The sequence below is a fragment of the Podarcis tiliguerta genome (genome assembly GCF_965153285.1).
Source record: "Podarcis tiliguerta genome assembly, chromosome: 8".
NCBI lineage: Eukaryota > Metazoa > Chordata > Lepidosauria > Squamata > Lacertidae > Podarcis > Podarcis tiliguerta.
The window spans coordinates 36,620,452-36,634,520 of NC_139541.1; the positions used below are offsets into that span (position 1 = coordinate 36,620,452).

Genomic DNA, 14,069 nt, shown 5'->3' on the forward strand with positions numbered 1-14,069 from the left:
AAGACTAGGTTTTTTTCCTAAAAGATAATGTCAAAAATTAGGGGGCATTTATACTCTCAGTCATCTCCCCCCATTTTCTTCAATCTGAGTCCCCCAAAATAAAAGGTAAAGGTAAAGGGACCTCTGACAGTTAAGTCCAGTCACAGACAACTCTGGGGTTGCAGTGCTCATCTCGCTTTACTGGCTGAGGGAGCTGATGTTTGTCCACAGACAGTTTTTCAGGGTCATGTGGCCAGCATGACTAAGCCAGAGCAGCGCACGGAAACGCCGTTTACCTTCCCGCCAGAGTGGTACCTATTTATCTACTTGCACTTTGACGTGCTTCCGAACTGCTAGGTTGGCAGGAGCAGGGACCGAGCAACGGGAGCTCACCCCGTCGCGGGGATTCGAACCGCTGACCTTCTGATTGGCAAGTCCTAGGCTCTGTGGTTTAACCCACAGCGCCACCCGCTTCTTACCATGTGGCAAATGGGAAGCATGCAACTGTATTTAAATATTGCCTGAGTCACACTTCAAAAACATCAGAACTTGGAAGCCCAAGATGCTGCCTTAAACCAGGTAAAACCATTGCACCCATCTAGCTGAGTATTGTCTGCACTGACTGGCAGCAGCTCTTCAGCGTTTCAACAAGCATTTCGTCATTAACGTTCAGCATATGAAAACCTGCCAGATTTCAAATTGAATGGTAGTCATTCCTTTTGAGCTCTACCGCTCATGTATGTATAGAATTATTAAGTGCTAAAGCCCTGGTCCTTTCTCTCCTTGCCCCCCCCCCCCTTTTTAGATGGAACTGAGTGATATAAAAGACATCTATATAAGGAAGAAGGAGATCCCATTTAGCTCAGAGCAGAAATGGATGGCAGTCAAATGTGCTCTGAAAAACCAGGTAAAAAGCAAGCAACTTGTTTTTTTGTTATCTGTGATTATTTTTTAAAAAAGAAAAAGAATAATGATATCCCACTGGAATCAAGCTGCAATCAGTCAGTACACATTACATTTTTATCCCACTCTCTCTCCCTTATTCACTCACCCCAGTTTTACTCTCACAAGAAGCCTGTGAAGGTGCTTAGACTCAGAGAAATTGGAGTACCTGTCCCAAGATTACCCTATGAACGTCATAAGGCTGAGAGTGGATTTGAACCTACATTCTAATCACACATGGTGTGGTGTTGATGGTTGGAAATCATCAACCTGTCTGTTTTTGTGTGTTATGTCACTTCATAAACATTTTTGCAATAGGTGCAATAAATCAGATTTACACCAGGCATTTAAAGCACTATGATAAAAATAATTCTGGGAGTTGTGGCTCATTAAGGGTGCTTAGAGCTGTTAAAATACACCTCCCAGAGCTAAGTTTGCCAGAGTTCCTTGTTAAGAGGGATTGATTGTTAAACCTCTTGGCAGATTGTAGCTCTGAAGGGGAAATATGTAGATCTAGAAAATGGAAGAACTAGGCAAAACACAACACATGGAGATTTGTTGTGATGAGTTCCAAAAATCTCTCTCTCTCTCTCTCTCTCTCTCTCTCTCTGCCCCAACCTGAAGGTGCTGAGGACTGAACTCAGGACTTTCTGCATGCAAAGAAGATGCTCTGCCACTAGGCTATGGCCCTTCCTCAATTGTACTTTTCCTCGTTTCATAGGGGCAAGAAGAAGTCTACTTTATGAAGGGGGCCTTTGAAGAAGTGATGCAGCATTGCACCATGTATAACAGCGGCGGCATCTCCCTCCCAATGACACCGCAGCAGAAGTCCGTCTATGTTCAGGAAGAGAAGCACATGGGATCACTTGGCCTGAGGGGTCAGTTCATGGCTGTACCTCATCCCACCCCTATGCTTGCTTGAGTCTTGTGTGGGTTGACAAGCTGGGCATCCGGACTGCATCACAAAAATTAAATACAGATAAAACACATATAGCCAAGAAAATGTAATAGGTCATGGTCAAAAAGCAATTGAACAATGTGGGTGGAACCATAGTACTAGGAGCTATTTCCTTAAAAGCAGTCAGTTCCCCAAAGGCAGAAGGACAACAAGGAGGGACCTGGCCAAGCTTCTTTCGGAAGGGCATTCCAAGCCTGAGACCAGCCACTGAGAAGGCCCTCTCCCACGTTCCCATCAAACATGCCTGTGAGGGTGGCAGGACTGATAGAAGGGCCTCTGCTTAAGATCTCAGAGTCCAGGCAGGTCTGTATGGGAGAATTCGGTCCTTCAGATAGTCTGGACCTAAACTGTATGGGACATTTGCAGCCCCACACAGAGATGCTGGAGGTTGGACCATTTTCCCCTGAGCCACAGCCCAACCACATTGCCACCTGGAGCCTGTACCGCTACACTATGCCTTCCTATCTTATGCTGCAGTGTAGCTTCTGCCCATTCCAGACACACCTGAGGAACACACACACCCCTCTCACCTGGGCTTATAAGAACCAAGAACTTCTTGACTTGGTATATTTTCATGCTTGTGTTCTCTTAGCTTAGGAGTAGCCAACCTGATGCCTTCCATATATTGTTGGCCTGCATGCCCATCATCCATGCCCATTAACCATTTTGGCTGAGGCTGACGCATGTTGTAGTCCAACCACATCTGGAGCTTTTTTATACAGAGTCAGACTATTGGTCCATCTAGCTCAGTATCATCTTCTACACAGACTGGCACTGTCCGTCCAGGGCTTCAGGCATGAGTCACTCTAAGCCCTACCTGGGGATGTTGGGGAGAGAACCTTGGACCTTCTGCAGATTCTCTACCACTGAGCTATGCCCCTTTCCCTTTCTGAGCGGCAGCGTGAAATAACCTGGTCTCTTGTCACTTTCTCCGCTCCTTCCTAGTGCTTGCCCTGGCTTCCGGTCCAGAACTGGGCAGGCTGACATTTTTAGGTCTTGTGGGAATCATCGACCCGCCAAGGCATGGAGTGAAGGAAGCTGTTCGAGTCCTCATTGAGTCGGGTGTTTCGGTGAAAATGATAACCGGAGATGCCTTGGAAACAGCCCTCGCCATTGGTGAGCAAGATAAACTGTGCCACCTTCTTGCAACATTTTGGGCTTTGGGCTTTAGAGAAAGGACAAGTAAAGGAGGGAGACGTGAAAGAGGTATATAAAATTATGCACAAAAGAGAGAAAGCAGCTAGTGGGGAGTTGGTTGTTTTCTTCTGCCCTCTCTTATAATATCAGAAGGGACGCGGGTGGCGCTGTGGTCTAAACCACTGAACCTTGGGCTTGCCGCTCAGAAGGTTGGCGGTTCAAATCTCAGCAATGGGGTGAGTTCCTGTTGCTTGGTTCCTGCTCCTGCCAACCTAGCAGTTTGAAAGCACCTCAAAGTGCAAGTAGATAAATCGGTACCACTCCAGCGGGAAGGTAAACGGCATTTCCATGTGCTGCTCTGGTTCGCCAGAAGTGGCTTAATCATGCTGGCCACATGACCCAGAAGCTGTATGCCGGCTCACTCGGCCAATAAAGCAAGATGAGCGCCGCAACCCCAGAGTTGTCCACGACTAGACCTAACGGTCAGGAGTCCCTTTACCTTTATAATACCAGAACTCAGGGCCATTCAATGAAGCCGAAGGCAAAAGGAAGGCCTTCTCTACACAGCATGTAGTTAAATGATCGAAATTGCTCCCGCAGAAAGTAGTGGTGGCCACCAACTGAGATGGCTTTAAAGGAGAATTCATGGAGGATAACACTACCAGTGCCAGCTAGTCTCAATGGCTATGTTCTTCCTCCACTGTCAGAGGCAATATGCTTCTAAATACCAGTTGCTGGTGAGCTCAAGTGGTGCGGATGCTGTTACACTCAGGTCCTGCTTGTAGACTTCAAAAGGCATCTTGTCATCCACTGTGAGAACAGGGTCCTGGACTCAATGGGCCATTGACCCAGCAGGACTTTTCTTATGTTCTGCTTACACTGAAGCACAATTCATTGTATTGCGCTGAACATCGCAGCTGATTGTCTCTACTGCCCATTTCCCTTCTTGCTGTACACTTTTTTATATATCTCAGATATCTGCCTCTGCTCCCACGAGGCTGGATTTGCCTTTGGCTGTTCAAGATGCTCCAGGGGCAAGGCTAGGTGACAACTTGGTGACCTAGAAATAGACTTTGGTGGAATGTTTCTGTCAGAGTTACCAGAAATCCCTTGTCAAATGCCATCTCTGCCTCAATTGGGATGGTCAGCCATATCCTTTCCCTTAGCCAGTGTGGTGTAGTGGTTAAGAGTGGTAGTCTCATAATCTGGGGAACTGGGTTCACGTCTCCGCTCCTCCACATGCAGCTGCTGGGTGACCTTGGGCTAGTCACACTTCTCTGAAGTCTCTCAGCCCCACTCACCTCACAGAGTGTTTGTTGTGGGGGAGGAAGGGAAAGGAGAATGTTAGCCGCTTTGAGACTCCTTCGGGTAGTGATAAAGCGGGATATCAAATCCAAACTCTTCTTCTTCTTCCTTCATAGGACGAAATATCGGCCTCTGCAATGGGAAAATGAAAGCTATGTCTGGGGAGGAACTGGAAAACACCACAGAATCAGCACTATCATCAACCGTCAAAAATGTAATGGCGCTTTGAAGGGGTTCCAAAACGCATGGTGTGTGCTCATTCTTAAAACCCCAGCCACCTCACATAGATCTGCTTTTTCTCTCTTTCTCTCCTCATCATCCAGGTTTCCATCTTCTTCCGAACAAGTCCAAAACACAAACTTAAAATCATAAAGGTATCTGCTGACCCCAAACAAGCCACAAGTCTGTCCCTTTACCAGATAAGCTAGTTCTGATTTCTGCACCATGGTGGTCACTACTTTGCTTCTGATTTGCCCACTTCTGTTCAAATTACCATTTCCCTTCTACAGCTTCTCTTTTCCTGCAACTCGTTCTGGGAATCATTCTCTGCTGGTTCTTTGCCATAGATAAGGGAGTCGGGGAATCAATTTCTATAAAGGAGAACTGAAGCAGCAATTGCAAATCAAGGCGTATCTTCCTTGCCTTTCAGTGCTCAGAACTACATCTTCTAGCAATAACCACCACAAAATACAGCTGGAAAAGTCCAGTTTCTGGATCCATTGGTTTAGGCCAGGCTTCCCCCAATCCAGTGCCCTCTGGATGATTTGGACTACAATCCCCATCATCCCTGACAATGGCACACTGGCTGGAGCTAAGGGGAGATGTAGCCCAGTAACACCTGAAGAGCAATTGGCAGGGAAAAGGCTGCACTAGGCAGTGAATTACATCATTATTATTTATTAAACTTATTAGTTGCTTTAAAAAAAAAAAGCCAGTGGAAATGCATTCAATGTTTCCTGAAACTATCTGTGCATTTCCTCCTACTCTTCCACATCCCTTTGTCTCACGAAGGGGAGAAATGAACCCTGCTTCTCTCTCTGTTTTGGTGGTTGCTGCTCCTGTTGGTTGACAATGGTACAATTGTCTAGCGAAGCACAGTCACTTCTCACTTGCTGTGATCTTCGAGGGTTGGGTGATTTGCTGATTTGTCACTTTGGTCATGTATGGTAAAGATCATGAAAGTGGTAATCAAGTGTAGGCATGTCTTCATTTAAGTGAGCCTCTGTAAGTACCCTGATTGGCTGGCCTGGGACTATTACAGGAAGCATAAAAAAATATGTGTGCCCTGATTGGCTGGTCTGGAATTTTTCCTGGCAAGACTCAACACTTCTTCATATTATTGGTTGGGTTTGATCCTGCTGATCACATTTGCATGAAGATGCATCCTTAAATTAAAACTGATTGCATGAGCAAAATAATACCTAATAAAAGCTTGTTTCTTAACCAATCCCCATTTATCCTTTCAGCTAGAATTGTTAATTCCCACTGCTGCTGAAAGCCCAAATTCTAAATGGCTAATCTCTCTAGATTGTCTTCCTGTGTACTGCATTTTGTTTTTGTTTTTGATTTCCTTTTTTTTCCTTATTGAAAGTTAGAAAAATACTGCGTTTGACATTTTATATTCTGGAGAGGCCAAGATTATACCACATGGATACGTGCTGAATTTTGTATCCATTTGCCACAGGCTTTGCAACAGACCGGCGCCATCGTGGGGATGACGGGAGATGGAGTGAATGACGCAGTGGCTCTGAAATCTGCTGATATTGGGGTTGCAATGGGGCAGGCAGGCACAGATGTCAGCAAGGAGGCAGCAAACATGATCCTTGTTGATGACGACTTCTCAACCATCATGTAGGTGGCTCTTAAGAGGCACATCGGACATCCCAGCATCTCTCATCTTGCGCCGACTTCTACATTCGTTTCAGCAGGGGAAGCTGATTTATTCATTCACTATATTTATGAGACACCTCCTAAAATAAGTTCTCTGGAAGAGGAGCTCAAAACATTGGCAACAAAACCACAAGCAACAGCATTCTAACCTGAAAACAGAACCAGCATGATAAAACATGACATACAGCACAGAGCACAAACAGCCTCCGTCCTGGACCTGCTATTGTTGTCGTTTGGCTAGTCTGGGTGGTTGTCGTTTGGCTGGTCTGGGTGGTGGCAAGATGAGGGCTATGCACACAAGCTGGTAGGACCCCTAGAATGACCATCAATATCAAAAGCATGGTTGGTGGTCCAAAGAGTGGGAGTCTTTTCTGTGGCTGCTCCCATATTGTGGGTGTCTTTCTCAAGAGAGGTTAGCTTGGCTCCCTCCTCATTATCTTCCCACCAGCATTTCAGGAAATGACATCATTGCCCCTGCTGTGAAATACGTGGCGCCAATTCATCCCTGCCCATCTTTGCTCCACTGGTTGTTCTGCACTTAGGGCTAATCCAGACTCCCTTTTGTGCTGTGTTTCTAGGCACAGGTCAACACTTTAAAGCTCCCTGTCCAAGCACTACCACCACCACCCTCTGGCACTTTCTCTTTACCTCTGAATCGGAACAAATGGCAGTCCATGGAAACCCCAAATTGCTGTTTGTTCCAATTCAGTGTTAAAGAGCAAGTTTTCCCGGGGAAAGCAGCAAAGAGAAAAAGTTGCTCAGACATAGAGCTTGAAACCATGGACCTGGCTGTGCCTAGAAACAAAGTGTGGATGAGCCCTTACAGCAGCACTGGCAGTTCCTGCTTCCCCCAAAATCTAGAGCTTAGTTGTCCCATAAATGGATATCAGTTTACACACTATTCCTTTTCCCCCAACAGGAGTGCAATCGAGGAAGGGAAGGGCATCTTTTACAACATTAAAAATTTTGTTCGGTTTCAGCTCAGCACGTAAGTCGTTCTTGACTTAAACCCAGGGGCGGAGGAAGGGGGATGCAGTGGGTGCAGACCGCCCCGGGTGTCACTGAGGGGGGTGACAAAATGCCAGGCAGCACTCACCGCGGAGCCTGTAGCATGTCCGAGCCACGCGTCCCTCCTGGAGTGACGTGGTGGCTTGGGAGCCTGCAGGCTCCATGCTGCCCCAATTGGTCCACCCACCGCCTCCCCCTCAGCTGTAGGGTGGCTGAGTGGAAGGAGACAGGCAGACTCCTTGGAGGCCCCACAGAGTGTCCTGCCTCTATGGGCACTGTGCACCGCCCTGGGTGCCCAAGTGGCTTCCTCCGTCACTGCTTAAACCACATAAGAATCAACCACCATCGGGACCACAGAATATCCATGAAGACTTAACTCACTCACTCTTTGTGTTCATGGCAGGAGTATCTCGGCACTGAGTTTGATCGCTCTGTCAACAGTCTTCAATTTGCCAAACCCGCTCAACGCTATGCAAATCCTGTGGATCAATATCATAATGGATGGGCCCCCAGCACAAAGGTGAGGACACAGGAAGATTGGCTGGGGGGGGGCAGGATTCACACTGGAAGCCTTCGCAATTCTCTTCTAAAATACTTAAGGTTCTTGGGAGAGCACTGCACTGCGGATTTACCTCTCCGACAGCTCTGACATCAGGAGAAGGAGATCCAACATTGAGACTCCGTCTCTGATGGCACTGGCTTCTCTGATGCCCTGGACCAAGAAGCCTTGGAGGTCTAGTGGTAGGGCCAAAATTTGGTGTATGTGTGTGCTAGAAAGTAGCTTGGTTCCAATCAGGAAAAGGATGCTGGAGATCAGGCAATGTTGTTGGACCAGAGACAAACCGTTTGGACCAGAACATTGGACCAAATGTTCTGAGGTGGACATTTGGACTTGGTGGGTAAGGACCGGCTTTTGGGAGTCAGCTTGCTGTCTGGGCTGACAGTGCTGTAGCCGAACTGGTGCCCTTGAGTCACAGAACTATTTAGATTTCAGAGGAAACAGAATGGTCAGTACAGGCCATTCAATGAGTACTTTACACTGTGGTTTCCTTGTGCAAGCTGCCTATTTCTTCCCAGAAAAATAAAATAGATAATGAAACTGTGCTACTAAAACAATGGCTTGGGGGTTTTTGTGTTCTTGTTTTTTCTGGGCCTGGCAAACAGTTTGGGTGTTGAACCGGTGGACAAAGATGCCATCAAGCAACCTCCAAGGAGCATCACGGACACAATTCTCAGCAGGTCTCTGATTCTGAAGATCTTCCTGTCAGCCACCGTTATAATCAGTGGAACCATGTTTGTCTTTTGGAAAGAGGTGAGAAAGAGGATGTGGCACTTGCATCTGTGCTCCAAACAAGCAGTAACTAAGGGCACACTCACACCAAACATTTAAAGCACTATGGTAACACTTTCAACAGTCGCAGCTCCCCCCCCCCCCCAATTCTGGGAGCTGAATTTGTTTAAGGTGTTGCGAGTGGTTAGGACGCTCCCTATTCCCCTCCCAGGGCTACCAGGGCTCCCTTTGCTAGAGGGACCCACTCTGGGAATTAATCTCTCTGTAGAGTACTGTTGATTTTAATCATCTTTTGAAAGCGTTTAAATACCTCTTTTAAAGGTGCTTTTAATTGATAATTTTAGCATGCGGCTTTAGTGTAAGCCACTGTATTACAAACAAGTTTGGTTATAACAAAAGAAGCATTTTAAAAAGTTGCCACTAGTAGAAAAGGTTTTCACCACCTTTAAAAGAGGATAAGACAAGGCTCTCAAGGGTTACTAGTCATGATGGTTGCAGTACCTCCAGTATCAGAGGCAGTGATTCCTCCAAATACCAGTGACTGGGAATCACAGGCGGGTGGAGTGCAATTATGCTCACGCCATGCTTTGGGACTTCCCTTAGCTATCTGGTTGGCCACTGTGAGAACAGGATGCTAAACGAGATGGGCCTTTGGCCTGACCCAGCAGGGTTTTTCTTCTGTTATAGATATCTCTTCCAGTCATATGTCTTTCACCCTTGTAAGAAAACAGCACACACTGCAAATCAAAATCATAAGGTTGCAGTAAGACTGGGCTACAGAACACTCCTTCTCTTCTTTTTTCGCCTGGCTTCTAATTATTTCCCTGTAGCCCATCAATCATCGCATATAGATTTAAGGCTGCTTGGCACTGCAGGGCCTTCTAATCTTCCCTCTGAAAAAGAAGAAAGGCCAGCTTTCAAGGTGACTGTGACTTTACAAACAAAGGGCTCATTGTGAGATGGGAGGGCTGACTTTGCGCATTCTCCAAACATCCACACTCCCTCCCTCGTCTCTCTTACGACTGAGTTTTCTCACTTGCGTTTTTTCAGATCCCGGAAAGTGGCATAACGCCACGGACCACAACAATGACTTTCACTTGCTTTGTGTTCTTTGACCTCTTCAACGCCCTGACATGTCGTTCCCAGGTGAGAGAGGTGTTGGTCGCTAAGCCCAAAGAGGAGTGTGTCTGTCAGCAAAAGAAGATGCCCTATTATATATGCTTAAAGCGTTAGTAAAGGGAACTCCCCCTCTCAACCCAAGGGATGGACATCTTTTTTTTTTTTAAAAAAATGATCTTTGATTTTAAAGGATGTAAACTTATAACAAAATCAATTAAAAATCCGCATAATGAGATTACTCTGAATCTCATTACTCCCCTCCATCCTCCTAATGTCAATATTTACATCTGCCTATCAGTCCATTATCAACATTTTTTTATCCATCTAAATTGTTCATAGTCGTTGTTACCTTACAAGTGAGATTAAAATCGTGCTAAAGTTTTCATCTGCTTACAATGGTCTCCTAAATAAATTATAAATTTTCCCCATTCTTTTTTAAAGTTCTTGCCTTCTTGGTTCCTGAGCTTTCCAGTTAATTTTGCCATTTCGGCATAGTCCATCAACTTGGTTTGCCATTCTTCCCTGGTGGGGGGGGGGGGGACACAGACAACATCTTAAGTGGATGGTACGAATTTCATATCAATGACAAAGAGGCTTGTAGAACCTTAATGACTAACCAATTTGTTACACCTGGGATGGGGAAACCTCCAAATGTAATAGCATAGCTTGCATGGACTACATCCACTTTATCTTTCATGCAACTGATGAAGTATAATTACTGTACATCAAAGGTTAATCTATCTAGCAGAATCGGCTTATAAACACCAAGATGTCTGTGTTATCAATACAACTGTTGTTGTTTTGTCAATGGACAGCCTACAGTGAACCCCAAAGTGGCCATTCTGAGACAAAGGAAATTCACAGGCATGTAAAACTGCAATGTAAAACCAGCAAATTACAATTACTGTAATCAACATCTACCCTATCACATTGGATTGAATTGGGGCAATGGATGTTCTCCATCGCTGGAAGTATTTAAGCAGAGACTGGATGGTCATCTGTCAGGGTTATTTTAGTTACATCCCAATTTGCAGATCCTTCACTGGGACAGAAGATTAGGCTAGTTGACCCTCAAGATCTTTTCCAAACTCTATGATTCTATCATATGAATTTGCCCAAAAGCTGCTTTGAGAATAACAGGCTAGATTCATAGAAGAGAGATGTGTAAAGCTGGATCTATTTCCCCACCCCAATTATCATTTTTTCCCCTCCTCCAGACAAAACTGATACTAGAAATTGGTCTTTTCCGAAACCGCATGTTCCTGTATTCTGTCTTGGGGTCTATTTTGGGTCAAATGGCTGTTATTTACATCCCTCCACTACAGAAGATCTTCCAGACGGAGAATTTAGGAGCACTAGGTAAGTCTGATGGCTGAAGCTCTGAAAGAGGATTGGATTTTTTCTTCCAAAAGATTTAAGTGTGTAGATGTGGCTGACAATTACCCCATCTTTTTCAGGAGCTTGGAAGGTTGGCCCAATAGCAGTGGGAATATATGGGTCTTTTTAGGGGGCAGTTGCAGGCAGCGGTTTGAGGGGGAACAAGCTGAAGCTGTACTTGCAAAGGAGCCACTAGTAGCAGACTCTAAGGTTTTACAGTGGTGCCCCGCAAGACGAATGCCTCGCAAGACGGAAAACCCGCAAGACGAAAGGGTTTTCCGTTTTCAGAGGTGCTTCGCAAGACGAATTTCTCTATGGGCTTGCTTCGCAAGACGAAAATGTCTTGCGATTCTTGAGGGTTTTTTTCGCTCCCCACCCCCTTTTTCTAAAGCGCTAAGTTGCTAATAGCCTTTTAGCAGCTAATCCGCTAATCCCTTAAGCCTTTAATAGCCGTTAATAGCCCTTAAACTGCTAATAGCGCTAATAGCGCTAATCCGCTAATGGGCTTGCTTCGCAAGACGAAAAAACCGCAAGACGAAGAGACTCGCGGAACGGATTATTTTCGGCACCACTGTATTTGTCTCACACCTGACCTCATTTGATGGCATGATGATGAGCAGAATTCTCCCCTCTGAGGCTTGGGAAACCAAATTATCCCCGCCCCTCCAAACTCCCAGAACAACCTAGTTTCTTTTGCATACAAGCCCAATTGATCCCTGATTACACCCACACCACCAAAAAAAGACAGTGGGAGCACTATGATATCCCCCCCCCCACTCCAAACAGCCTTGTAATGCCCTCCATATTATCGGACTGCAACTCCCATCATTCCTGACCATTGGCAATGCTGGCTGGGGCTGATGGGAGTTGGAGTCCATTAACAGCTGGAGGACCCTGCATCGGCTGTAGTCAACCCCTCTTCCCAGGGAATTTTGGGAATTGTAGCTCTGGGGAGGAAATACGAGCCTCTTAAAAAATCCTCAGCACCTTAATAAATGACAGCTCCCAGAATTCTTTGGGGGGAAGCTATGACTGTTTAAATGTATAATGTAAATGTGGCCCTTGCCTGTATATCAGCAACAGATTGAATCTTTTTTTTCTTCCCCTTTCTATCCTTGGTAGATTTGCTGTTCCTCACGGCCCTGGCTTCTTCGGTTTTCTTCCTCTCTGAACTGATCAAAGTGTGTGAGAAATATTGCTGCGCCCCATCAAAGACGGACAGCAACATCCAACTAGAAGCTGTGTGACCAAAATAACTCGGGCTTCCCTTGTTGTGGAATGCTGTTGGAATGGAACTGTGATCTAGGACAATTCACAGGGGACAAGTGGATCTTTTTATACACCTCTCAAAATTCCCAACCACCTCTACATCCCAGCCCTGTCACCCACTGATCAGATTTCTTCCATGTCACCGTCCAGTCCATTGTTATAGTTTTGAAAGGCGGCTTGTGTTGCTCCCAGCTATCTCTCAGCTTACAAGAGTGTCTTCTGCAGGGCCAGAGAATGGAGCAGGAGAACCAAATGAAATAACCACAGCACCATCTTTATTTATTTAAGTTGCATTTACTTCTTTTGTTAATAAAATGTGCCTTCTAGGGGCTAATATGGCGTAGTCGTTGAGAGCGTTGGACTAGAATTGAAAGCTGTGTGTGTGTGTGTGCAGGGAAACATAGGTTCAAATTCCCATTGAGGTTACCAAGCAACTTTGGCCCAATTACCATGCCCAGCCTAGCCTACCTCACAGGGTTGCTGTGAGCATAAAATGAGGAGGGGGCATAGAGGACCTATGTTTGCAATCCTGAGCTCCTTGGAGGGAGAGGGAGATAAGAAGAAAAACAAATAATAGCAGGTAAATCTTGTTGAGATGGAAGGCTTCAGTCGCACCAGGGTTCATTTTTTCTCCAATTTCACTGCTAGGGAAGGTTCCATATGAGACATCTGTCACAGGAATCAGTTTGGAAGATACCTTGGGAGATTATGTAGTGCAACGCTGCACTGACATGGCAGCTTATTCCATTTCCCTGATGATTCCCTAACTGTTAATTTCTGCATTATATCTGAGCTTTTGCATGATATAAAAGCCACTTCCAGGAAACTAATGGAATATAGCACATATTTACCATTCATTTCCATGTTTTTGATTCTTGGGTGGGGGAGGTGACTGTTTACACCCCAGAAAACTTGGAAGCGAAAACCCAGAAAATCTTGGAAGTGATTAAATTTGGGTTAGTATTCTAGCATGCAACTTTTTCCTGCTACCTTCATGGGAGGAATAATGGGGGAAGAGGAGCATGCATGTGCTAAAGGATTTGGGACTTGAAGTATTGTCCAGGGACATTCATTGTTCTACCACACCATGCTGACTGGTGTGAATTTTAGCATGCCATGCCATTATATCAGTCAAAAAGCCAGTTTCATAACACAACAGAGTGTGGGGTTAAGAGAACGTAAGAAAATTGGGCAGAGGTGACAGCATAATAATCAGGGAAATTGATGCAAGATACGTCTCAGTGCTCCCCAAGTGTGGGGATTCTTTGGCCCACCAGATGTTGCTGAAATATACCACCTACCCTACCTGGCCACTGGCCACGCCTGTTGGGGCTGACAGGAGTTCAGCAACATCTGGAAAGCCAAAGGTTCTCCCCACCTGATGTCTAGCCACCCGCAAAGGCAACATCCCTGACAAGACACCCAGCCTCTGCTTAAACACCTCCATCAAAGGAAAGTCTGCTCCATCTCTAGGCACTCTATATTCCATGGCCAAACAGCCCTTAGCATCAAGACATTTGCTGTTCGTTAAAACAACAGCACCACCCAAATGTCAATGCCAGCCACACAGGTTCATGTTACAGACATGCCAGCGAAGATGGACTGTTAGTACTGTTTCAGGTGTTGAGTTGAATGGCTATCCTGTGACAGAGGCCCCTCTCTCATTCCAACAGCCCAGGTGGTCACCGGCCCTAGACAGAAGAACTAAATAGCTGGAAAGCATCTGATGCTTTCAAAGGCACATCTGATTCCTCCCCACACAATCGCCTTTTGCTAGGGTAGATCATTGTGGGA

The 14,069-nt window shown here is 45.8% G+C and overlaps 1 protein-coding gene across 1 annotated transcript in view; it reads left to right on the forward strand.

Annotated features, from left to right (window-relative positions):
- Positions 1-13,105, forward strand: part of ATP2C2 (ATPase secretory pathway Ca2+ transporting 2) — a 35,632-nt gene extending 22,527 nt beyond the window's left edge. Inside the window, exons 16-27 of the mRNA XM_083451853.1 lie at positions 785-886; positions 1,643-1,799; positions 2,825-2,995; positions 4,438-4,535; positions 4,645-4,695; positions 6,006-6,172; positions 7,131-7,199; positions 7,623-7,739; positions 8,384-8,531; positions 9,561-9,656; positions 10,847-10,988; positions 12,129-13,105. Coding sequence (XP_083307979.1) covers positions 785-886; positions 1,643-1,799; positions 2,825-2,995; positions 4,438-4,535; positions 4,645-4,695; positions 6,006-6,172; positions 7,131-7,199; positions 7,623-7,739; positions 8,384-8,531; positions 9,561-9,656; positions 10,847-10,988; positions 12,129-12,253 — 1,443 coding nt within the window. The 3' untranslated portion in view covers positions 12,254-13,105. The remainder of the gene's footprint in view (positions 1-784; positions 887-1,642; positions 1,800-2,824; positions 2,996-4,437; positions 4,536-4,644; positions 4,696-6,005; positions 6,173-7,130; positions 7,200-7,622; positions 7,740-8,383; positions 8,532-9,560; positions 9,657-10,846; positions 10,989-12,128) is intronic.
- Positions 13,106-14,069: the final 964 nt, after the last annotated feature.